General features: G+C 35.0%; 1 protein-coding gene across 1 annotated transcript in view; it reads right to left on the bottom strand.

Moving 5' to 3' along the window:
• CPNE8 (copine 8) overlaps positions 1 to 25467 on the bottom strand; it is a 217568-nt gene that overhangs the window by 168171 nt on the left and 23930 nt on the right. Inside the window, exons 2-3 of the mRNA XM_082739027.1 lie at positions 18926 to 18966; positions 17578 to 17624 (exon numbers count right to left, since the gene is read on the bottom strand). Of these exons, the coding sequence (XP_082595153.1) occupies positions 17578 to 17624; positions 18926 to 18966 (88 nt within the window). The remainder of the gene's footprint in view (positions 1 to 17577; positions 17625 to 18925; positions 18967 to 25467) is intronic.

The raw sequence follows: 25467 nt of genomic DNA on the forward strand, positions 1-25467 counted from the left end.
AGCTATTATTTAAATTCAATTGAAAATAAACTTAAAAATGTATTCACATCAACCCTGAAGTCTCTGAATAGTTAAAAGCAGTTCTATCCACAGATGCATAATAAATATTGTTGATGCACATTCACTAGAAAGTGGGCAATTATTAATTTCACATACTCAAAACTAACTTTTGACAATTATCTTTAAAATCCTCCAAAGGAATAATTCCTAGATTTCTTTTTAAGAATTATTACATTCTAGGGGCATCTGTGGGTGCCTCAGTGGCTCAGTCGTTAAGCATCTGCCTTCAGCTGAGGTCATATCCCAGGCTTCTGGGATAGAGCCCAGCATCAGGCTCCCTGCTCAGAGGAAGCCTGCTTCTCCTTCTCCCACTCTCCCAACTCGTGTTCCCTGTCTTGCTCTGTCTCTCTCTGTCAAATAAATAAATAAAATCTTAAAAAAAAAAAAAAAAAGGAATTATGACATTCTTTAACTGTCTTTCATTAAGACTTCACAACACACTTTGTACCCTTCCTAAAATTATTCTATAAATAGACCTTTAGGCATTGTTTGGCACTGAGATTCTTAAATTTTCAATGTTTGTTTTTGTGAGTTTCATTCACCGTTTTTTTTTTTTCCTTTAAACTTGGCAGGGAAACAAAAAAATACTGCAAAGCTAAGTTTGGGAATTAGTTTCATTCAAAAATGATCAGAACAAACTTTTGCTTCTGCCAATGACAAATTAAGTTGTTTCAGACAAACTTTTCCCCTGAGAACAGCTAGAAAAATCTGGCAAAATATAAAATAATCTTTTTTGGAGGCACCAGAGAGCTAACAAAATGTTATACGTGTGAAACCAAAAACCTGGAGAAAAGAGAAGCCAAAAGAGGGGCCCTGTGTTTGAAAAAGAAGCAAACCAAACTCACTTCAACGATCTCATCAAACTGGGGGTGGGGGGTGGGGGACAACAGAGTTTTTAAAAATCATCAAAGGGTTTTTAATTGAGGGAATAAAAAAATACAGTAGAGTTGGGACCCTAAGAGGCTACTCCAGATGAATCAGAAGAACAATCCTCAAGAAGCATAAAGCTCAGCTCAGAGGGAGTCAAATCTTTAACGGACTAAAGATAAACTTTTCCTAGCCTAGTTATTTCCTAGCCTAGTTATTTCCCCAGAAGCAAAAGGAAACCCACTCTGGGGAAATATTAAATCATCCAATGCCTCAAGTACATTGCTAAATTTTCTTATACAATATTCAGCAATAAGTAACAGGCATGAGGCTTTCTGCCTCCAGCCCCAATGCAGTTACTTGCAACAGACAAACATTCTAGTGGAGAACCAGAAAAGGTAGTGGATATAAAACAAAACTTGATTGTTTGATACTATCGTAGAGGTGCAAAGGCACCCAAAAGCTGAAAGGCCCAAGGCTAGAAAGAAGGGAAGCTAATTAATGTGAGCCAAACTTTTGCCTGGAACAAGCAGTGACAAAGAAAAAAAGGAAGCCCACGTAAAAATGGAGAGAGAAGCAAAGCCAGGAAATCGCAGAAACAATGAGCCGTACTTTCGAAGACTACACAATCGAACAGAAGTAGTAGTTCAGTGAAGTTAGAAAAGTTATCTGAACATGGATTTCATTAAAATTTCAGGAAAACTAAAGGTGCCAAGGTCTAATTACATACAAAGTTACCATTTAAAAAAGAGAGATTAGAAAGCAGAATAGTATCTCTACAGGACATGAAAGTATGCCAAAAGATACAATCAAATACCAAACTAAAACTGTATTATTTCAGACAGAGCCAAAACACATGCAGACATGAGAGAATGACATAAATCAGAATTAGCAATACAGAGAAAAGAGGTTATATAAATCAAAGAGGAAATAGAGGCAAAATAAATAAAATGGCATCTTAGAAATGGAATAAACTAGTAAGGACACAAGAATAATCACCATAGATAAAGCCTTAACAGAAGTTGGAAAGAAATATTTTTGCATTTAAGAATCAAAAAGAAATTAAAAAAAAAAAAAAAAGGAGAGAAAGTAGCAAAATATTCAATACGGGCAAAACGGATCCATCATATAGTAAAAGAAGTCCACAAAGAAGAAAATCACAACAAAGACAGACAAGTATGAAAAACTACAATTCATTAGCTCATGACTTAAAGAAAGATAAAATTAGATTTTCTTCAGAGTTTTTGACAGAAATGTTTTATGACAAAACAAATGAACAACATTTAATATACCTAAGGAAATAAAATGTAATCAAGAGATTTTATATTCTTCATATTCAAAGGGCACATATTGTTGGTGACATTAAAAAAAAAAAAAAGATGAATACTGTTACCCATGAGCTCTTCTAAAAAATCTAGTAGCAACTGAGCTTTAGATAATCAAAATTACTACAGAAATATTGACATATAGAGTGGTGGTGACCATTACCTATAGAACTAAGACTCAATTAGGTCTAAGAGAGAGAAAATAAGGCATTCAATGTCAATATGATCTGATAATGTTGACAGAATGCAATATTATTCCAACCAACAAGTAGGAAAAACCCCAAAGATCCAGGCACTAAGCATCAATGAGTGCTAAGACCAAAAAAGAGGGAAAACAAGACTTCATTTGCCTCCTACTGAACGTTCACACCATCACCAACAGATTTGCCAAAGGAACTGAACCCATGTCTTATCAACCTTCTGATACAATCTGTCAAATTGTAGAAATACAAAGAACAGAAAAAAACATGATGAGCCACACCTTAAGCAGATAGTCAATAAGATCCCGACTGTAGAACTGTAGAACTGTAGACTGTAGAACATATGTCAAATGGTCCAGTTATGTAAGATAAGTTGTAAGAAAAACAAAGGAATAAAGGGAAAGCTATAGACTAAAAGAAACAGAAAATACATATAGCATTTTTTTGAAGTGTGCAAGACTAAACTATAATGTTAAAAAGTGCACACTTAGGTAATAAAACCATAAACCCACCCCTCACACAGACGTATCATTACTCTTGGAAAAGAGAGTTCTCTGATTGGGAAGGTCCATGGAAACAAATTCAGGATGCTGGCAAAGTTCTACTTCTTGACCTTGTTAATAATTATATGGGTGTCTGCCTTCTAAAAATTCACCAAGGTTTTCATTTTTGTATTTGTTTCCAATAAACAAATAAGTGAATGCCAAACGAGAGCATCTCCCTATAAAAACAATTGAGACAATTATTTACAACATAACAGCAAAATTGCAACAACATAAATTTTAAAGGGAATTCTTCAAACAGAATTAAAATGCATATAACATACAAATGCACAAAGAAATGAAAAGCAACTAATAGAGCAAATATATGGAAGAGAAAAAAGAATACGGGTAATATAAAATAATAGTAAACAGTTTTGTGTGTTTATATTATATACAAAATTAACATTCATTAACAATGACATCGAACATGTGAACATTGCTGCTATAAACACTGGACTGCATATGCCCCTTAGAGTCACTATGTTTGTATCCTTTGGAAAAATACCAATGCAATTGCTGGGTCATAGGGTCACTCTATTTTCAATTTCTCGAGGAACCTCCATACTCTTTTCCAGAGTGGCTGCACCAGTTTGCATTCCCCTTTCTCTGTATCCTCTCCAACACCTGTTGTTTCCTGAGTTGTTAATTTTAGCCATTCTAACCAGTGTGAGGTGGTAGTTTCTATTCGTATTTTAACAGAGGCACTTTTAAAAGACACAGAAGCCAACTTGAAGGTGCTCCTATTTGTCAAATTTGTGAAAATCTGAGCCCCAAAATAAATAACAGTAACATAAAAATCCACTGAAAAAGAAGAAACTATGAGTCCACACTTATAAAATAAAGGAATAAATTAAAAGTCTAGTGAGAAAAGAGATATTTATATACCTTCAAAGCATCTCCTCACACACTCATAAACTACTTTCCCAACATAATTCCCAGAGTCTCTTCCAAAAATATTAACTACAAAAAAAAAAAAAAAAGAGTGTAACTTTTTGTTGAAGACTAGCAGACATTACTTTAATCAAGTGATCAAAATCAATCTAAACAAAAGTGGAACAAATCAAAACCCTGTGCCACCAGATGGGATACAATAAGAGGAACACACAATATCACCTCTGTGATATTTCATCCAAAGCTGCACATGAGGGAAAATATCACACAAAATCAAAATGAGAGAAATTCTATAGTGTAGCTGACATTTCATTTTCAAAAGTGTCAAGGTCATCAAAGTTAAGAAAAGACTGAGGAACTATTGAAGATCAAAAGAGACCACAGAGGAGATAAACCGTAAGAGACTCTTAATCTCACAAACAAACTGAAGTTGCCAGGGAAAGGGGGGTAGGGAGAGGGTGGTTGAGTTATAGACATTGGGGAAGGTATGTGCTATGATGAGTGCTGTGAAGTGTGTAAACCTAGCAATTCTCAGACCTGTACCCCTGGGACTAATAATACATTATATGTTAATTTAAAAAAAAAAGAGAGAGAGAGAAACCACAAGAAATGGCAACTAAAGCAATACATAATTCTGAATGGAATCCATTTGCTTTAAAACATGTAATTGGGGGACGCCTGGGTGGCTCAGTTGGTTGCGCAGCTGCCTTCGGCTCAGGTCATGATCCCAGCGTCCTGGGATCGAGTCCCGCATCGGGCTCCTTGCTCGGCAGGGAGCCTGCTTCTCCCTCTGCCTCTGCCTGCCATTCTGTCCGCCTGTACTCGCTCTCTCTCTCTCTCTCTGACAAATAAATAAAATCTTTAACAAAAAAAAAAAAAAAAAAAAAAAAAAAAAAACCATGTAATTGGGACAACTGGTGAAAACTGAATAGGGTCTTAGGATTTGATGGTAGGAACACATCAATGTTAATTCCCTAAGCCTCAGTATCATATTACGGCTACGTAGAATGTCCTTTGTGTAATGAAGTATTCAACAAGTGCTATGGGTCATCATGTTGGCAACTTTTTCTCAAATGGTTCAAAGGAAAAACATTCCTTCTATATATGCAACTTTTCTGTAAACATATTTTCAAAATTTAAAAAAATACTTTTTTTATCTCAAAGCTAACAAAAGTACAACATATCAAAACTTGTTGGATACAGTTAAAGCTCCTCTTAAAAAAATACTGTAGACTAAAATGCATATTGTAGAAAAGACAAATGACTAAAAATAAATGTTGTTGTCATCTAACTCAAGAATTTAGAAACAGAACAAATTAAGATCCCAAAGCATGGGGGAAAGTAACAAATAATTATAATAATAACATTTTTAAAAACTAAATTAAGTAACCAACAAAGGCAAATATGCATTCTTTGAGACTAATAAATCTGATAAACCTTTACCAAGATGGAACACGGGGAAAAAAAGACAGAAAATGCAAATTATTAATATCAGAAAGTAAAAAGAGCATCATTAGGGATCACACAGAAATTAAACATATCATAAAAGTATATTCCAAGAAAATTTATGCCAATAAACGAGAATTTGGGCAAAGCTAATAAATTTTTGGAAGAATGTAGCACACAAAATTGACAGAGAAGAAATTGAAATCTTGAGTAAACATACATGTAAGAAAGGAAATGAATGTGAAATTAAAATATCCCACGAAGAAACGTCCAGGCTAAGAATGCTTTAGCAGCAAAATTTTCTTAACATTTTAATTAAGATATGACATTAAAGGTTCATATACTTTCTCAGAAATAGAAAAAGTGGAAATACTTTCAAGCATATTTATTGAGGCCTGCCTAACCTAAACAACAAAATCTGAAGTCTATGACAAGAAAGGAAATTTGTAGATCAATATCACTTATAACATAAATACAAAATTCTAATAAATATTGGCAAAGCATACCAACCAATATATTTAAAAGATACTACATTATGAATCAGTTGGTTTTATTCCAGAAATAAATAAAACATGTAATTCACCACATTCACAATATAAGGAAAAATAATATAATCATCTCAATATGTATACGTGAAAACTTTACCATTAAGACCAGGAACAAAACAAGGATGCTTCCTATTACCACCTTTATTCTACACTGTACAAGAAGTACTTGTCAGCACAATAAATATCATGATTAGATGGGAAAAAATAAAACTGTAATGCGCAGATCAGCATAGTTTATGCAGAAAATTTTTAAAATGCCATAAACCATTATTTGTAAGTTGAGCAAAGTCACTTCAGAGTTATTATCCAAAAACTAAATTATATTTTATATATCGCAATAAAAAATAAAAATGAAAAATGATGAGTTAACATTAAGATCAAAAATATTAAATCACTAAAGTTAAATCCAACTAAAAATATGCAAGAGCTCTACATAAAAACTGTAACATCTTAAAAGAAACCAAAGAAAACTTAAATAATTAGAGGGTACCCATATTCATATATTGTAAGGCATACTATTTTATATATTTCAATTCTCTGATATTGATATACAGTTTCAACACCATCTCAGATGTCATAGTGTGTCTCTGTGTGTGTGCATGTGAATATATATGTATGTGCATAAAGTAGCAAATAAATTCCAAAATTTCTCTGGAAAAGTAAAAACCTAAGAATATTCTAGAACAGGGTTCAGAAAATTACAGCTTCTGAGCCAAATATGGCCTGCTGTTTATTTCATTAATTAAGATTCACTGGAGCATAGCCATCATCAAGCGTTCATGTATTGTCCGTGGCTGCTTTCATGCTATAATGTCTAGAGAGACCAGAGGGCCTCTTAGCTTAAAATATTTATGCAGCCCTTGGAGCACCTGGGTGGCTCAGAGGGTTAAGCCTCTGCCTTCGGCTCAGGTCATGAACTCAGGGTCCTGGGATCGAGCCCCACATCAGGCTCTCTGCTCGGCGGGGAGCCTGCTTCCCTTCCACTCTCTCTGCCTGCCTCTCTGCCTACTTGTAATCTCCCTCTCTGTCCAATAAATAAATAAAATCTTTAAAAATATATATATTTATGCAGCCCTTATTTATATCTTGTCCTTTACAAGGAAAGAAAAATGCTAACCTTTGGCCTTGAAAATCTTGAAGGAAAAAAAAAAAACTGCCAAGCACAAACAACCAGATTTAGTTATTAAAACAAAGTATACCACAGTAGAAACCTATAACACTCTCACATAGATAGTTATTTCATCTATGATGATGGTGACATGACTGTGCAGTGGAGAAATGAAATCTCTTTAATAAATCATCCTGGGTCAATTAGATACCATATGGCATCAAAGTAAATTTCACCTCAAGTCATATCCAAAAATTAATCTCAGAGGAAGTATAAATCTAAAACAAGTGTAAAATTTAAAACAATAAAACTTCTAGGATATAACCCTGGGGAAGGGAACATCTTCATGACCTTTAAATAAGAAAGTTTTTTCCAACAAAACAAAAGCATAGTTCATAAAGGAATTGACTGCTATGTCGACCTAAATTAAAACTAAGAACTTCTGTTCACCAAAATATACAGTTCAGATGGTAAAAAACCATGCTACAAAAGGACACAAGGTATTTGCAAGACATATAAGCAACAAAACTTCCCATCCTTAAGATACAAGTAACTCCTAAAAATCAATAGCAGGAGAAACAGCCAAATATGCACATCCTAAAAGATAGGCAAATGGTTGTTAGGCCTGCCAAAGGATGTTCAGCCACACTATCAGGAAGTTAAAATCTAAACCAGATACCTTTGCACACTAACCAGAATGGAAAACATTTAAGAGACTTATAATAGAAAACATCAGCAAGAATGCTCTGAAATAAGAATGGCAGATGGAAAATTCTGGAAAATGATTTGGCAGTATGGACTGAAAATGAAAATATGCACACTAATGGAGGCATCACAAACCCTCATTTCAAACTATATTACCAAGCTACATTAATTAAAACAGTATACTACTGGCATAAAAACAGATACAGAAATCAATAGATCAGAATAAAGAGCCTGGGAATAAACCTGTGCATTATCAATTAATTTACAACAAAAGAGCCAAGAATAAACAATGGGGAAAGGACTGCCTCTCCAGTAAACGGTGGGAAAACTGGACTGCCAAATGCAAAAGAAGGAAACCGTTAAACCATATGCAAAAACTAATTCAAATTGGATTAAAGACTTGAATGTAAGACCTGAAACCATAAAATTTCTAAAAAAAAAAAATATATATATAGGGCCATAAGCAACTGAACATAGGTCTTGATGATAATTTTTTCAATCCAACATGAAAACTAAAAGCAACAAAATCAATAATGCATCAAACTTAAAAGCCTCTGCACAGCAAAGGAAACCATTAAGAAAAAGAAGAGGCAACTTAGTGAATGGGAGAAAGTATTTTCAAATCGTATATCTGATAAGGGTTAGTATCCAACATATATAAAGAACTCACTTAACTCAAGAGTTTAAAAAGAATCCAATTAAACAAAAGGGAGAGGATTTAATGAGGATTTGATAAACATTTTTCCAAAAGAGACACACAGATGGCCAACAGGTGCATAAAAGGTGCCCAACACCACGAATCATCAGAGAGATGCAAATAAAAGCTACCCTGGGATATCACCTGTTAGAATGGCTTTTAAAAGAAAGACAAGAAATTACTAGTGCTGGGAGGATGTGGAAAAAGAGGAACCCTTGCGCACTGTTGGTAGGAATGTAAACTGGTGCAGCCACTGTGGAAAACAGTGTGGAGGATCCTCAAGAAATTAAAAATAGAGCCCATCATATGATGTAGCAATTCCATTTCTGGGTATTGACCCAAGGAAGACAAAAATGCTAATTCAAAAAGATAGATACCCCCCATGTTCACTGCAACATTATTTACAATAGCTAAGATATGGAAACAACCTAGGTGTCCATCAATGAATGAATGCATGAATAAGAGATTATATATATATATATATATATATATATATATACACATATATATTCTAATAATCTATAAATAATATTCTAGACCTAATATCCTAATGTTCTATATAAATAGGTATATATCTATAGCTATGTATCTATATATATTCTAATATATATGTATTCAAATATTATTCAGCCACAAAAAGAGAAGGAAATCCTGCCATTTGTCACAACATGAGTGGACCATGAGGGCATTGTGCTAAGTAAAATAAGTCAGACAAAGACAAATACTGTAACATCTCACTTCTATGCAGAATTTTTTTTTTTAAGATTTTATTTATTTATTTGACAAACAGAGATCACAAATAGAGAAGCCGGCAGAGAAGCTGGCGGAGAGAGCGGAGGAAGCAGGCTCCCTGATCCCAGGACCCTGGGATCATGACCTAAGCCGAAGACAGAGGCTTTTACCCACTGAGCCACCCAGACCCCTTCTATGTAGAATATTAAAAAATAAATAAGAAATAAATTTAAAAGACTCACAGGTCCAGAGAAGACATTGGTGGTTGCCCCCAGAGGCAAACGTGGGGAGTGAAAAATGTGGATGAAGAGGTCAAAAGGTACAAACTTCCAGTTATAAAATAAATCTATCAAGGGTATAATGCACAGCATGGTGACTATAGTTAGTAACAATAGAAGGTATATTTGAAAATTGCTAAAAGAATTAAGCTTAAAAGGCCTTATCACCAAGGGAAAAAACTTTTTATGTAGCGATAGGTGTTAATGAGATTTATCATGATAATCATTTTACAGTATATGTGAATATAGAATCATTATGTTATATCTGAAACAAATATAATGTTATGTGTCAATTATATATCAATTTTTTAAAAATGAAAATATGTATAACTTATGGTTTAGAAATCTTACTCCTATGTATACAAATTTCAATCCTATATATAAAAACAATAAGAATAATAAATATATAATGATAAGTACAAGAATGTTCTAACCAGTTAATCATAATATTCAACAACTGGGAACAACCCAAATGTCTATCCAGACTAGCATGGGTTATATTCATAAATAAAAAGCCATACAGAAAAAATAATGAACTATTACCACACACATGGACAGACTTCCACAGCATAACTGGGAGTTATGAAACTTGATACAAATAAACATATACTATATCATTCCATTTACATAAGGCTTAGGAATAGAAAAAATGATCCCATAGTGCTAGAAATCAAGATAGTGGTTTGATTTGGGAGGAGAGAGGGGTGCAATCAGAATTGCTGGATTATAGTACGTTCTATTTCTGATGCAGGTGGTGGTTACCTGGTTGATGTGTTCACATCCATAAATTATTGTGTTGTATTATTTTCCCCTTTATTCGGCTATGTTTTATTTCAATAAAAGGGTATATTAAAAACAGAAGAGAAATTCAGCCATTATAAAAAGGAAATTAATTCTGCCATTTGCAAGACAACATAGATGAAATTTGAGGGCATTATGCTAAGTAATAAGTAAATAAGTCAGTCAGAAAAAGATAAATACTATGTGATCTCATTTTTATGTGGAATCTAAAAAAAACAAACTCATAGAAACAGAAGAGACTAGTGGTTGTCAAGGGTGGTGGGAATGGGCAAAAGTGGTCACTGGATACAAACTTCAAGTCCAAAGATGAATAAGTTCTGAAGATGTGATGTACAACATAGTGACTATAGTTAACAATACTATACTATATATCTGAAATCTGCTAAGAGTAGATTTTTAAAGTTCTCACCATAACACACACACACACACACACACACACACAATCATATTGAGATGATAGGTGTGTTAACTCGCCTATTTTGGTAATCATTCTGCAATATATACATATATCAAATTACATTGTATGCTCTAAACTTACATAATGATATATATATATATATATATATATATATATATATATATATCACTTAGATCTCAATAAAGCTGGAAAAAATAAAAAATAAATAAGAACAAGAAAAATTAACTCAAGGGACCAAAATTACTCTGGCTTTGTTTTTCTTTTCTTTTTTTTTTTTTAAGATTTTATTTATTTATTTGACAAGACAAAGATTACAAGTAGGCAGAGAGGCAGGCAGAGAGAGAGGGAGAAGCAGGCTCCCTGCTGAGCAGAGAGCCCAACGCGGGGCTCGATCCCAGGACCCTGGGATCATGACCTGAGCCGAAGGCAGAGGCTTTAACCCACTTTGCCACCCCGGCGCCCCTGGATTTGTTTTTCAAGTAATAATCAGCAAAATTCTATTGAAAGCATGATTCTTGTTCAATTGGTCACAGAATATTCAGAGTTAAAAGACTTTTAACTGAGCCATATAAAGAAAGGACAACTTAAATTAAGCCATAGCCTCTAATCATCTGTACCCAGGAATATTTGCAAAACTACTTCATGTCCTTTCCTAAACAAAAAAATTTCAAGGCTCACAGGTCTCTTTCGAAAACCGGTATGGCTGACCTTGGGAATTCAAATATATACAGTATTATCCTGAGGGGCACACAAAATATTTTTGCTAAGATAGTAATGCCTTAAGACTGACTACATATACCACAGAAGATACTGAAAGAAGATTCTTCCCACCACATACTGCACAAGTGTTCTTCTAATAGAACTTCAGTATCTTCTGTTACAACCCCTCAATGAACCACATTGGAGAAGTAATGATACACATTGTGAGACCCCTTCAAATGTCTGAGAAGAATATAATGTCTGCAGACTGAATGTTTAGCAGTATTCTGTCATTAAGGTCTTTTTCAAAAAATAGAAAAAAAAAACAGACAAAACAGAAATGTTCCACTGCTCGACAGCTTGTGTTCAATAGTGAAGGCGCTATCAGCAGCCATACAGGATCTGCTCAGGGCCTCAGCAATGGGGTCTGCCTAAGGATTGGGGGGAGCTTCCCATCCTGTATCAATAACTTTTCCTGGTTCACTCTAGTATTTTCTTTTTTTTTTTTTTTTTTAACATACAATGTATTATTTGCCCTGGGGTACAGGTCTGTGAATCATCAGTCTTAACACAATTCACAGCACTCACCAGAGCACATACCCACCCCAAAGTCCATCTAGTATTTCTACAGGACAAAAAGGAGAGAATGGTTTCATTCCCTCATTAGTATCCCCTAAGCTTCAAGAAACATTTATGTTTTCAAGTGATGCTGTAATTCCAATTCCAAAATCTGTAGTTCAAGTTATGATAGGGTGTAGCAGAACAAGCACTGGGCTCTCACAACTGGTTAGTATACCACTCCTATGTTCTCATTTGAAAAATGTGACCTTCATACTAAACGATCTAAGGGGGTTCTCAGTTTTGAAACCATGAGAGTCAAGTGTGTGCCTCTATTTGAGGGTATCCTCAAGTTTAACCTTTCAGCAAATATTAACTGAGCACCCTCTAAGAACAAAGCCCCAGCCTAAGTGCTGTAGTGTAGGAGGCTGACCTTTAAGGAGCACTGAGTTGAAAAGTGAAGCTTAGACATACTTGTAAGAGAGTAAGTTCACAAAAAAGACCGTGATGTTTGTTGAATGGTTATCATACAACCATATCATACAACCATAGAAGGTGACAAGGACCATGAGAAAGATAAAGAAATTATGGGATTTTTAATGGTGCAAGATGGAAATTCTAGGTATTAAGTTCAGAAAAGTCTGTTGGGTCAGGTATGATGTAAGCTGGACTATGAACAATATTCTCAACTTTTCTGAATATGTTTGTGTGTTTATGTATTATACATATATGATTCAGTGTGGAGATGAATAAACGTTAAAGTAGCTCCATGTCAGAGGAATGGTTCAGAAGCAGAGACAACAGACTATAGTAATCAACATGTGGCAGCAGATTACTGTCAAACTAGGATCGCTGTGGATTATATAAACTTCAGTTCGCTTTCTTTCAGCCCATACTAACTTAGAGAATCTAAAACCAACTCTATAATTTTAAATGCTTAAGAGGAATTCACAAAGGAGATTACCTATGAATAACTAAAATTTAACTCAGATAAGTTAATTGCAACATTTTCAGAACCCCTCAAAGTTAAGTGTACATCCTCAGGGATAATACTTTGCCATTTCCACTTGCCACTAAGAGGTTTTCATATTTTCATCATTCATGACACTTAAGTATCATTTCTAACTCCAAACTATTATGCACTGAAATAATTTTAGTTTAAAAATATCAATTACTTCAAGAGCTTTTGATAATTTGCAATCATCAGAATTTATAGAAGACATGCAGGTAATTCTAACAGTGTCATATATGATTTTTAAATTACAGACTTCAACTACAGATCAATTTTAAATATTTTTTCTCTCTTTAGTTAGAGCATTTGTTTCAATATGGTTTGAACTCTTTTTCTTTTTTTATTACTTTTAACTATCTAAAGGTAATTCATCCCAGAACATAGAATCATATAGCTAGTTACTACATACTTCTCCAGAATACAACTAAATTCAAAAACAAAGACAACCACTATACTACTGATACAGTGTTGGTACCTAAGTCAGTACAGTAATAGTAAGACTACTATAGTAAGACTACTATATCAAGTACCTGGAATTGCCAATAAAATTCTCCAACTATATTGTATGCTCCTCGAAGCAGAATACTATTTTAAAATCTTATCCACCACTGCAGCTACAAAACAGGCACTCAAACATATGTCAAACGGATAAATGGGTGGATATATTTAAAGTTATCAATGAAGTAGCAATAATACTGTTCTACTTGTCTGATTTCAAATATCCTGAGAGTAGTTACCAGAGTGGTTTTTGCTGTTATCTTGTAAAATAATATTCAATACTTAGAAGATACTTGGAAGAGCTGAAAAAAATGACTAGACAACTTTTGAATTCTCTCGTCTCATAAAAAAGAAGACTTGTAAGGAAACTAGAACTGAGTCCAATTTCACTCCTGATAAACTAGTCCACCCCGGTTTAAATGCTTCCAGAAACAGGACATCCACTAGAGTGCCAGCATACAGTTCTAGGAAACCCACTCCACCATGGGATACTCTTAAGTATTACAAAGGTCTTCCTCACAGGAGCACCTGGGTGGCTCAGCTGAGCGTCTGCCTTCAGCTCAGGTCACGAGCTAGAAGTCCCAATAGCAAGCCCCAGGATGGGCTCCCTAGTCGGCAAGGAGTCTGCTTCTCCCTCTCCCTCTGCCCCTCCCACTGCTTGTACACTCACGCTCTCTCTCTCTCCCTCTCTCTCTCGAATAAATAAATAAGATCTTAAAAAAAGAAAAAAAAAAGTCTTCCTCACAGTGGCTTAAACAACATCTCTGTCACTCCATCCTCTGAGCTAAATTTTTTGTTTCCTTTTTTGTTTCAATATCAAGTACCTGTACTACCGTTTCTAACTGAAAATACTTTCAAGAGTTTGAAGACATTCATTATGACTTTTATTCATACAGCATAGCTTCTATCCCTTTCTTCAAGATGGCAGCCCTCCTAAAATATGGAGTTGGCATTCTGACAGTCTCAGATGGAGAACAGAAAAGTAACACTCCAGATTTGCTCCCACCAGAGCAAAATACAATAGTATTTGATTGAATCACATAAAATTGCCAACACTCAACCATTGACCTACAAAAATGACAATTTCATGTAGTTCAACATAATAGCATTATCTTCTTTGATGTAAGCATGGCACATCCATCAATGTGTCCTCGGATTGCATTAGCTTTTTAGCAGCTGTGTAACACAACTGCTTCATATTAGGTTTGAGGCCAAGTAAATCCCATAGGTCATTTTCCCATCAACTGCTGGGCTTATGCAATGAATCTTACAGAATTTTATAATGTGGGAATTTACTTACCTGCCATTTACTAGTTTTGTTATCCTTATAGAAATGCTTTGATCTCTTAGGGTCCCAATGTATCCTGAATCATATAATGTTTCCTACGTGCCAGACACAGTTATCAGTCATTCACATTTGATCTTCCTAACCACTATATGAGCTAGAATCATCAGTTCCCACATTACAGATGAGGAAACAGACACTGAGTGGTCAAGTGCATACCCTAAACCACTAAATCACCTGACTCTCAAAATAAGGAAACTGTCTTTCTCAAATGGTTTTGTGGTGATTTAATAATATACATATAAAGTATTTAATTTTTTCACACCTTTCCTTTAACTAGCAAGTTCAAATAGCTGCCAAATACAATGGATTTCAGCTCCTAACTGTTTCTTTCTTGCATCTGGCACTTCCTTTCTATTCTTCCAGACTATTCTCCAGTTACTAACACTTTTAATTCTTCTGAAATGCTGTTTATTGAAATTACCTCTTAACTGGTTTCTCTTCCTCTCCATCCATCTGTTCCTATCCACACTATGTAACTCTGGGTCCTATTTCTCATCACTCTCTAAATTTCTACTTTGTTTTTATACTCCCTTTGAGTATTAGTTCCTCTTACTAACTCTTCTTACTCCTTCAAGGAGAAAAAATAAACAAGTAGAATTTTGTTTTCTGTCTTATTTTCTTATTATGCTATTTTCCCTGAAGAATAGGCCTTCTTTCCTATTTGTCTCTCATTCAGAGGCAAGCTGAAATAAATAAGAATAAAGCTCAAAAATCAATTTATAGAACTTCCTCCCATTAACAAAACCAGAAGGTGAATGCTGGGACCAGATCAGGATTCTGCAAAGCAAGGTGGTCTAAAACAAAGGCTCTGGACCCAATGGCCAGGGCTGAAATCCTCACTCTGTGATTTATATTTGGATAACTTTCATCCTGTCACTTAAGCTTTCTGTGCTTTAGTTTCCTTGTGTGTAAAATAAGGATTATGATAGCATCACTTCTTAAGGTTATTGTACAAACAATAAATGAGCGAATATATCTAAAGGGCTGAGAACAGTAGTCAGTAGGAAAGATCTTGTAGAGGCAATAAGAAAACTTCATCACTAGAGATCTGCATTGGCCCAGATGCCTGGTCCAGTACCTTATGAATATTTATCTCAGTTCCTTTACTGGTCCCTCAAGTAATGTTATTTTCTTTTTCTTTTTCTTTTTTTTTTTTTTTTAAGATTTTATTTATTTATTTGACGGAGAGAGAGAGAGATCACAAGTACTCAGAGAGGCAGGCAGAAAGAGGGAGTAAGCAGGCTCCCCGCAAAGCAGAGAGGCCGATGCTGGGCTCGATCCCAGGACCCTAAGATCATGACCTGAGCCAAAGGCAGAGGCTTAACCCACTGAGCCACCCAGGTGCCCCACAATGTTATTTTCTGAACACTCCTGGTAAGTGCCCGACCCCAGCTAGCTTGACTCTTAATGGGCAGTCAGCAGATCCATTGGATTGCCTCAGGCCTTTAAACAAAGGAACTCTAGAGCAAATGACAAGAGACAGCAAATCTTTTTGGAACATAATCAAAGGAATAATTAGATAGAAGAACAAGAAAGAGGAGCATGGATTCAGGAGAATGTCCTAACAGAGAAGACAAAAGAGAACATAGTTCTGCTGAAGGAAGTGGCTCATTTGAGATTCTTTTTTTTAACAAAAAAGAATTCACGCCACTGGGTAACTGACAAATAAAGAAGGTGTGGGAAGGAAAGTTAGGATGGCTACAAAAATCGCAGTTTGATATTTCGGCTGATGACGTTATTAGCTCTATGTAGAGCAAAGGCAGCAGCCATAGGGTAGAGGTGATGAATTTACATTCATGTATGTAGAGTTTGAGATGAAGCTCAAATAACTACATGGAAAGGTCTATAAGCAGTTAAATATGAGAAACTGGTGCTCAGTATCCCACTGACCCATTATCTGTGGGAACAATTTTTGAATTGGTTTATTCTGCCAGTTTTGAGAATAAATGACCATGACCTACAGTCTTATTTTCTATCTCACAGCTGAGACACACTAGTAAAATGGCTGGGCAACAAGGCAATCTATGGCAACAAATAACAGAAATCTCCCTCAGGAATCTCACCAGAAACTGCAACCCTATTAAAACAATGCACTGACTTCCTAGGATAGGAAGCAGATAGAAATGAGTGAACTACAAGCAGAGAGAAATGCCTTTTATTTTAATAGACTCCCTCCCCTCTAGTGATCATCCTTCCACAGGAACATGGAGATGCTCTCAATACAAATTAACCAAAATAATAATTCTGCCTCTCAGCTTTTATTTCATTAACAAAGTATGTTGTGATGAGCACTGGGTGATGTACACAACTAATGATTCACTGAATGCTACATCAAAAACTAATGATGTACTATATACTGGCTAAATGAACATAATAAAAAACAAATAAATAAATAACAAAGTATGCCTGTATTAGGAAATGGAGTTTTTACTTTATTTTCAAATAATAAATTACTAACTAGCAAAAAGTAAGTGACAGTTGATATCAAGCATCACATTTAAACCCTTTAAAGCAATATTTTATAAAAATCAGCGGTTGACTTCTAAAAGTGAGACTAAATCTAGCCTTCAATTATGTAAGGATTGCAACACATAAAATTTACTTTACACTGAGGAAAATACAAGTTTCCAGGCTAGAATATTCTACAGGAAGGTCATAAATCAGACAAACATTGAGGATTAATAAAAACAAACACAAAGATTACTCTCATAAATTTAAAAAATGCAATCTTTGGGTTGAAAAGGACTTAAAATAACTAAAATCAGGGAAGTATCACCTTGACCAAACTGTAACTTCGACCATATTTTCCAGCACAATGATATTCAAAAAATTTCTAATGCTTACCTCTCTCCATTCTTTATTTCCAACTCCTTGTACATATAAGACACAAACTATAAAAGAAGAAAAAGTAAATATATAAATGTCTTTTTATAAATATAAGATATGAATGTATATAATTTATGCTTTAGCTGTCCAAAAGCTACATCAAAGTGATTTCGTAATTCCTGGGCTTATTCCTCCTCTAAGAAAATTGCTAGTAAAACATTAAATGACTAAAAACTTTTGTGAAAAAACAAGAAACTGTATCAGATCTTTAGAACCTAACATGCATAGACCTAAACACAAAAATATACAATAATTATTTGCTAATGTCTACATAATACATAATGTCTACACGAACTTTGCTTCACATAACTTTACAGTATGCTACAGAGACACATAAAATTTTTAAACTATAGTTTAACAGTTTGAGATATTTCATGTTACTAAAGATTAGTCAAGCTCTTCCTAAGATACCCATAATGCTCAAAGCCATCACAAGAAGGACAATTTGGAGCATATCATTTTCTGTATTTAACATTTGCAACTCCCACCCTCAATAGCTACAAACAGGTAAGCAATCTTGTCAACCACAAAAGGAAGTCACAAAAAGAGAAATGAAGGCTTTGGAGTAAAGATTAGGGATTTAAAAAAAAGTCCCACTCATCTGTCAAGTGAGCCCTAGGAACTTTTAATACCCACATTGTAATGCCTTTTCCCCAATGACTACTTGAAAAATCCTAACATCTCACAAAACCTCCCCCTAAATCAAAATCATCCTGTACTTGTAGAGATGGAGAGGTATGGGATATACATTTCTAACTATTTCAAGATTTGGAAACACTTGCTGATTTATATAGTAATGTTGCTGTTTTCCAATTTAAACTGTCTTTTTCATTGTACAATTTATCTCCAATTTTTTTAATATACATTATTAGCAATCAAAATTTCAGTTCATACAAGATGATGTTGTATGTTTCACTTGGTTAAGCATGCCTTTATATACTTCTTTTATTTATAAAAAAGAAGGAAAAGTATTACTGTGGGAAAACCACTTAAAATTATGGTTCATTATGGTCGCCTTTCAAACACAATTTCTATCATATAGCCGTACCATGAGGTTTTAATTTCAAAGTGAATTGTCTTATATCTGCATTTTCATCTTACTCTCCAAAGTGCTAAGCAACTCCTTCTCTTTAGCCAGACTACTGCCCAGGTAGATGAGAATGCAAGGCTTGACACCATCCCCTGTCTTTCTTTCTGTGCTTTAAAACAATTATTTAAACAAGAACTGTAAGTTTCATACAATTTTTACAAAATCAAGTAAGAAAAATAAGTAGACTGCTTCAAAAAGAAAATAACAGATACTTACTTGGATCAGATTTAGAGAATGTGTCTCTGTCAAGAAGATTTCTGTTGAATGAAAGAACATGTCAGATGAATATAAGGCCAAAATATTTATATAAATACATAAATGTAAACAAATATATAAATTTTTACATATCATATATGTAACATATATGTACACATATATTCTATCTGTGGTGTGTGTCTGCACTGTGTATTATATGTGTTATATATGTATATTATGTATATATGTACATGACTAAATGAAAATTTGCTAAATATGTGCTTGTACTTTTTTTTGCAGTTTTTTATAAAAAATTATTATTAATTTTATTTTTTCAGTGTTCCAAGAGTCATTGTTTATGCACCACACCCAGTGCTCCATGCAATCCGTGCCCTCCTGAATACCCACCGCCAGGCTCACCCATCCCCTCTACACGCCCCCCCCACCAAAACTCTCAGTTTGTGTCTTCAAAGTTCAGGATGCAGGGGTGAGGGAGGCCTATTTGCTTAGCCTTGTACTGCAGCTGGTCAATGACAAGCGTCTCCACATTGGAAGATAAAAATCTGAGAGATGTAACTGTTCCAAGTTTCCTTCTATCCTTCCATTAATCAGCATACAGATGGTCAGAAATGCTTCCTAAATTGAATCGTGAGTTGTGACTGATGCAAAATTGTTTGGGAGTCAGAGCACGTGATCACCTGAGAACACAAAATTAGAAGGCAACAGTGAAGCACCACCTGTTGACACCGTCACCTTGTCACAGCAAATCGGAGGAGCTTTATGTTGCTACTCTGGTCTGGGAATTTAAGATGAATGTCCAGATCTCTACCAAAGAATTTTTCAGCGGAAGAAAAATATTAAAAGGTGGACAAGGCCATTATTAGCATCTATTTATTCTTCCTTACAGATATTTCCATATCTAAACCAGAATAAAATGGAAAATCAGAAACTGTGGAAGTCTGGATCCCTCTGGTATTGGGCTATCCTGTCTATCTTCAGTGGTAGTAATGCAGTCCCATACTTTATGCTCATAACAATAACCCTGAGTAATCAAAAAAAATTAATTCAGTATGCCCTGATTAATAAGACAAATTGGAAAATTTCCCATATAAAATAGATTATTTTCCTAAAAATGGTAATTTGAAGCTATACTCTTGTATGAAAAAAATGTGACTACCTAGAATGATGACTTGAATGTACCAAAAGTTAAATTTATCCTTTTTATTCTTCCTTTCTTAATTGGTAATAACAGTAAGAACAAATTACATTTTTATGCTTAATACTTATACTAAAAATCTCATGTTTAAACTGTCTTATTCTTCCACCCAGGACCACTACTTCTGTGCATTTATCCGTACTGCCCATGGTATCTGAAAGGCCATCTTAAATATCAATGTGATATCCTCTCTTATTTCAGATATCCCCTCTTATTTCTCAAAAGTTACTGCTTCCATGGAATCACTGTACAATAAGAAAATAAAGAGTCAACAGAAGAGCGCAGCACAAACCAAAAAAAAAAAAAAAAAAAACCCAAAACAAAAATGACATTATGTCTTCAAATAGTCCTAAAAAGAAGAGAAAATATCAGACATATTTAGATTTGGAATTAAGTCAGCTTCAAAGACCACTAGTCAGAAATCAAATTAAAATAATCCTTCTGTGCCGTAAGCAGACATCATGACTGCAGCAATGGTTAGCAAATAGTAAATTAAAACATTTCCACTTGAAAAATCACTGTGATACATATTTACAAAGGTGGTTCTCCACTTAGGTGGAATTTCCTCAGCCATTCCCATATCTCCAGCCTTTTGCTCATTAGTGTCCTTAAAAAACATAATTCAGCTCTTTCTTTCAGAGTTCATGATAATGTAAGAGAGATGACAGTGCAAAATAGCGCAAGGTGGCTGGGACTCAAGAACCATGTCATTCACATAGTTAAAAGAAGATAATGTGATTTCAGTGCCTTTTTGTCTCTTAAAAAACAAAACAAAACAAAAACAAACAAAAAACAAACAGAACAACTACAACCTTTAGCCCCATATAAAATAATGGATACCTAGCAACTAAAAAATTAATATTTTTAACCCTAGACTTTACAGGTCACATTGTTTCTTCTGACCATTATGACCCATAATATACATAATATACATGGTAAGGTAAAAAATAAACAGAGAAACAAAAAAATCTTGGATCCTTTGCATGATAAGAAATAAAACTCCATGATCTCTTTAAAATTAGCCCCTTAAATTAGCAATTTAACTTTCCCAATGCTCTTTGACAATAAATTTCATCAATAAAATTCAAACATATATAATTTCAAAAGTTTGGAAAAGTTTCGAAAGCCAAGTATTCTTAAATTGTGTGTGTGTGTGTGTGTGTGTGTATAAAAGACCACTGATTATCAAAATTCATCATAAAGTTTGGGTTGGTGATAGAAATAAAGGTTTTTACCTTTTCAAAATTCAATTAGAAATAAAGCACATTCACATTAAGTAAAACAAGACAGGTCTTATTGTGAAGGCTGTTTTATAAACAAGAAACTAAGCTGAGGCTCGGAGAGACTGAATGAACGCGTAAGAACACACACAGCCCCGTATCATCCAGTGGTATCAGCCCTTCTGAATTTGACTTCTCTGTTCTTCACAAAATGCTGGAGATACACTCCAGCTGGAGAAATTCTCCAGACATAGTGTCGGGAGAAGTCCAGAAGAAACAACGTATTTACCTCTAATTGTTGGAAATATGGAAGGCCTCCACATTGTACCTACTGGTTAAGCCACTAGAGCATAAAATAAAATAAGTTTCTGTCCCAAAACCAGTATGAAGAGAAATCCTGACTATAGAATGGAGACAAATAGAATGGAGACCAAGCATAACTGTATTTATTCACAGAAAAATATCTTTGTTTCCTATATGAGGCACTGTAAAAAATAATAATAATACACACACACATGCACAAACACATACCACTAATTAGCTTTCATGTGGGAAACTGACACTTCTTTCCAAAGAGGTGTCATTTCCTTGAGCCAGGATGCCTGTAATTTTATGCCTGTAAGTTTATAATGTGAGGCTGCACTTCAACAGTGGGTTAAAAATCCTGAATATATTTTTTCAATTCTGTAAATCCAGATGTAGCCAAAACAAGGAAGAGAGCAAAGTCCTGAAAAGAAATTATGGCAAAATAGAATATATGAGTAAGAAAACTTCCATGAAGAAGTAACTTAATCAAAATTATAATCTGTGAATTGCCGGAGTTGTTCTAGTAACCACTCACCCTCAAATTTCAATTAAAATTCCTGGACTTAAAAGAATACAACTGAAATAGCATCACTAAAGTTGAGGCCCAATCAATTAAATGCTAAGTACCGGGTTAATGGAAGAGGCGTATTTTGCAGGAAACCTGAAGTAGGAGACTAGATAAAGCAAGAATTAGTAACACCCTTCCAGGACCAGCCAGGAGAAAGGCTTCCTTGACTTCCCCCTTAACCATTTAATCCTCATAGGTATTGATCCCTTGTAACACTTATAATAGACCAATGCATCAAGCTACCCTCCCTTGATGACAATAGTCCCTTAGCTCATCCTTTAACCCTGCATGTTCTGATTTTATGCCCAAGGTACCTTCTGATTTTAAGATAGTTCTCATACCATTATTAGCACAGAACTATACTGAATGGCCCACATGAATATTAGTTTTTTTGGTCATTGTAGACTTAATTCCCATTGCAAGACCCATATGGAACAGTCAGTTCGCCCTTAAAATGACCTCTCAGCTAAAGACTCGCCTTTCTCTAACTGGAAAAGAGCAATTCCCTTTTTTTTTTTTTAGTATAATTTTTTATTTTTTATAAACATATATTTTTATCCCCAGGGGTACAGGTCTGTGAATCACCAGGTTTACACACTTCACAGCACTCACCAAAACACATACCCTCCCCAATGTCCATAATACCACCCCCTTCTCCCAAACCCCCTCCCCCCAGCAACCCTCAGTTTGTTTTGTGAGATTAAGAGTCACTTATGGTTTGCCTCCCTCCCAATCCCAGATTCTTTCATTTATTCTTCTCGTACCCACTTAAGCCCCCATGTTGCATCACCACTTCCTCATATCAGGGAGATCATATGATAGTTGTCTTTCTCCGCTTGACTTATTTCGCTAAGCATGATACGCTCTAGTTCCATCCATGTTGTCGCAAATGGCAAGACTTCATTTCTTTTGATGGCTGCATAGTATTCCATTGTGTATATATACCACATCTTCTTGATCCATTCATCTGTGGATGGACATCTAGGTTCTTTCCATAGTTTGGCTATTGTGAACATTGCTGCTATAAACATTCGAGTACACGTGCCCCTTTGGATCACTACGTTTGTATCTTTAGGGTAAATACCCAATAGTGCAATTGCTGGGTCATAGGGCAGTTCTATTTTCAACATTTTGAGGAACCTCCATGCTGTTTTCCAGAGAGGTTGCACCAGCTTGCATTCCCACCAACAGTGTAGGAGGGTTCCCCTTTCTCCGCATCCTCGCCAGCATCTGTCATTTCCTGACTTGTTGATTTTAGCCATTCTGACTGGTGTGAGGTGATATCTCATTGTGGTTTTGATTTGTATTTCCCTGATGCCGAGTGATATGGAGCACTTTTTCATGTGTCTGTTGGCCATCTGGATGTCTTCTTTGCAGAAATGTCTGTTCATGTCCTCTGCCCATTTCTTGATTGGATTATTTGTTCTTTGGGTGTTGAGTTTGCTAAGTTCTTTATAGATTCTGGACACTAGTCCTTTATCTGATATGTCGTTTGCAAATATCTTCTCCCATTCTGTCAGTTGTCTTTTGATTTTGTTAACTGTTTCCTTTGCTGTGCAAAAGCTTTTGATCTTGATGAAATCCCAATAGTTCATTTTTGCCCTTGCTTCCCTTGCCTTTTGCGTTGTTCCTAGGAAGATGTTGCTGTGGCTGAGGTCGAAGAGGTTGCTGCCTGTGTTCTCCTCAAGGATTTTGATGGATTCCTTTCGCACATTGAGGTCCTTCATCCATTTTGAGTCTATTTTCGTGTGTGGTGTAAGGAAATGGTCCAATTTCATTTTTCTGCATGTGGCTGTCCAATTTTCCCAGCACCATTTATTGAAGAGGCTGTCTTTTTTCCATTGGACATTCTTTCCTGCTTTGTCGAAGATTAGTTGACCATAGATTTGAGGGTCTATTTCTGGGCTCTCTATTCTGTTCCATTGATCTATGGGTCTGTTTTTGTGCCAGTACCATGCTGTCTTGATGATGACAGCTTTGTAATAGAGCTTGAAGTCCGGGATTGTGATGCCACCAACGTTGGCTTTCTTTTTCAATATCCCTTTAGCTATTCGAGGTCTTTTCTGGTTCCATATAAATTTTAGAATTATTTGCTCCATTTCTTTGAAAAAGATGGATGGTACTTTGATAGGAAAGAGCAATTCCCTTTTAACTTCAGTGTAATTCTGCAAGTATTTTTTAAGCAAATACTCTATGCCCAAGACCTATTTAAACACTACCAAAGACAGAATAAATACCAAAGACATGCTCCCTTACTTGAAGAAGCCTGAATTGTACTAGGTAGAAAAAGTCACAAAAAGTCACAAAAAAAACTAAATAACAGGGGCACCTGGGTGGCTCAAGCCAATTAAGTGTCTAACTTGATTTCAGCCCAGGTCATGATCTCATGGTTGTGAGATCAAGCCTGGAGTTAGGCTTCACACTAGGCATGGAGTCTGCTTAAGATTCTCTCTCTCTCTCTCTCCTTCTCAAAAACAAAAACAGAAACAAAAAACCTAAATAGCAATATTGGACTGTATATAAAACAGCTGTTATGGGGAGAAAGAACAGTAACCTAAAAACAGAGTCAGATTAATTAAGATGCAAGGTTTAAAAAGATCAGGTACAATGGTTAGCTCTTATCCAAACTATTTTTTAAAATATACTAGAGAGAGAAAAAAAAAAAAAACAATGTATAGGTGGTATATATAATTAAAACTTAACAAATGAATATTAAATAAGTAACTTATTTTTTAAAAGTTCAAGTATTCTTCTTCATTGTATTTATATACAATGAAGCTTTATGAGTGGACTACTAAAGCTTCTCACTCTTCATGTCTACGGTGAGCATACAATAACATGACCTATGAAGGTAAAAGTGATATGTTAAGTGAGTTAACCTAAGAGTTTTGAGCCTGCTGCTGTCTTCCCGCTCCTTAAATGAAATCACCAAATAAATATTCTTCTTCAAAAGCGTGGTAAATATTGATTTTTTTTTTAATTCTTTAAAAGGGAAACAAATACCATTATCCTCACACAAATGCAATTGGGAGAAGAAAACCTACTTGATATGTATTATGAATTTTTTTAATAGTTTCACAGTAAAAACAATGTTATTATCTGTGACCTTTTAAAGTGCTAATTAAACAAAACAAACACTAGAGCTGTTTTAGGGAACAAATCTTCAAATTAAAGACATGAGTGAGTTCTAAAAAGCACCTTTACCTGTGGCCAGTGCCCGTGGGAACAGTTTGATTTCATGTTTCATAAGAAC

This window comes from Mustela nivalis, assembly GCF_964662115.1.
Source record: "Mustela nivalis genome assembly, chromosome: 7".
Lineage (NCBI taxonomy): Eukaryota > Metazoa > Chordata > Mammalia > Carnivora > Mustelidae > Mustela > Mustela nivalis.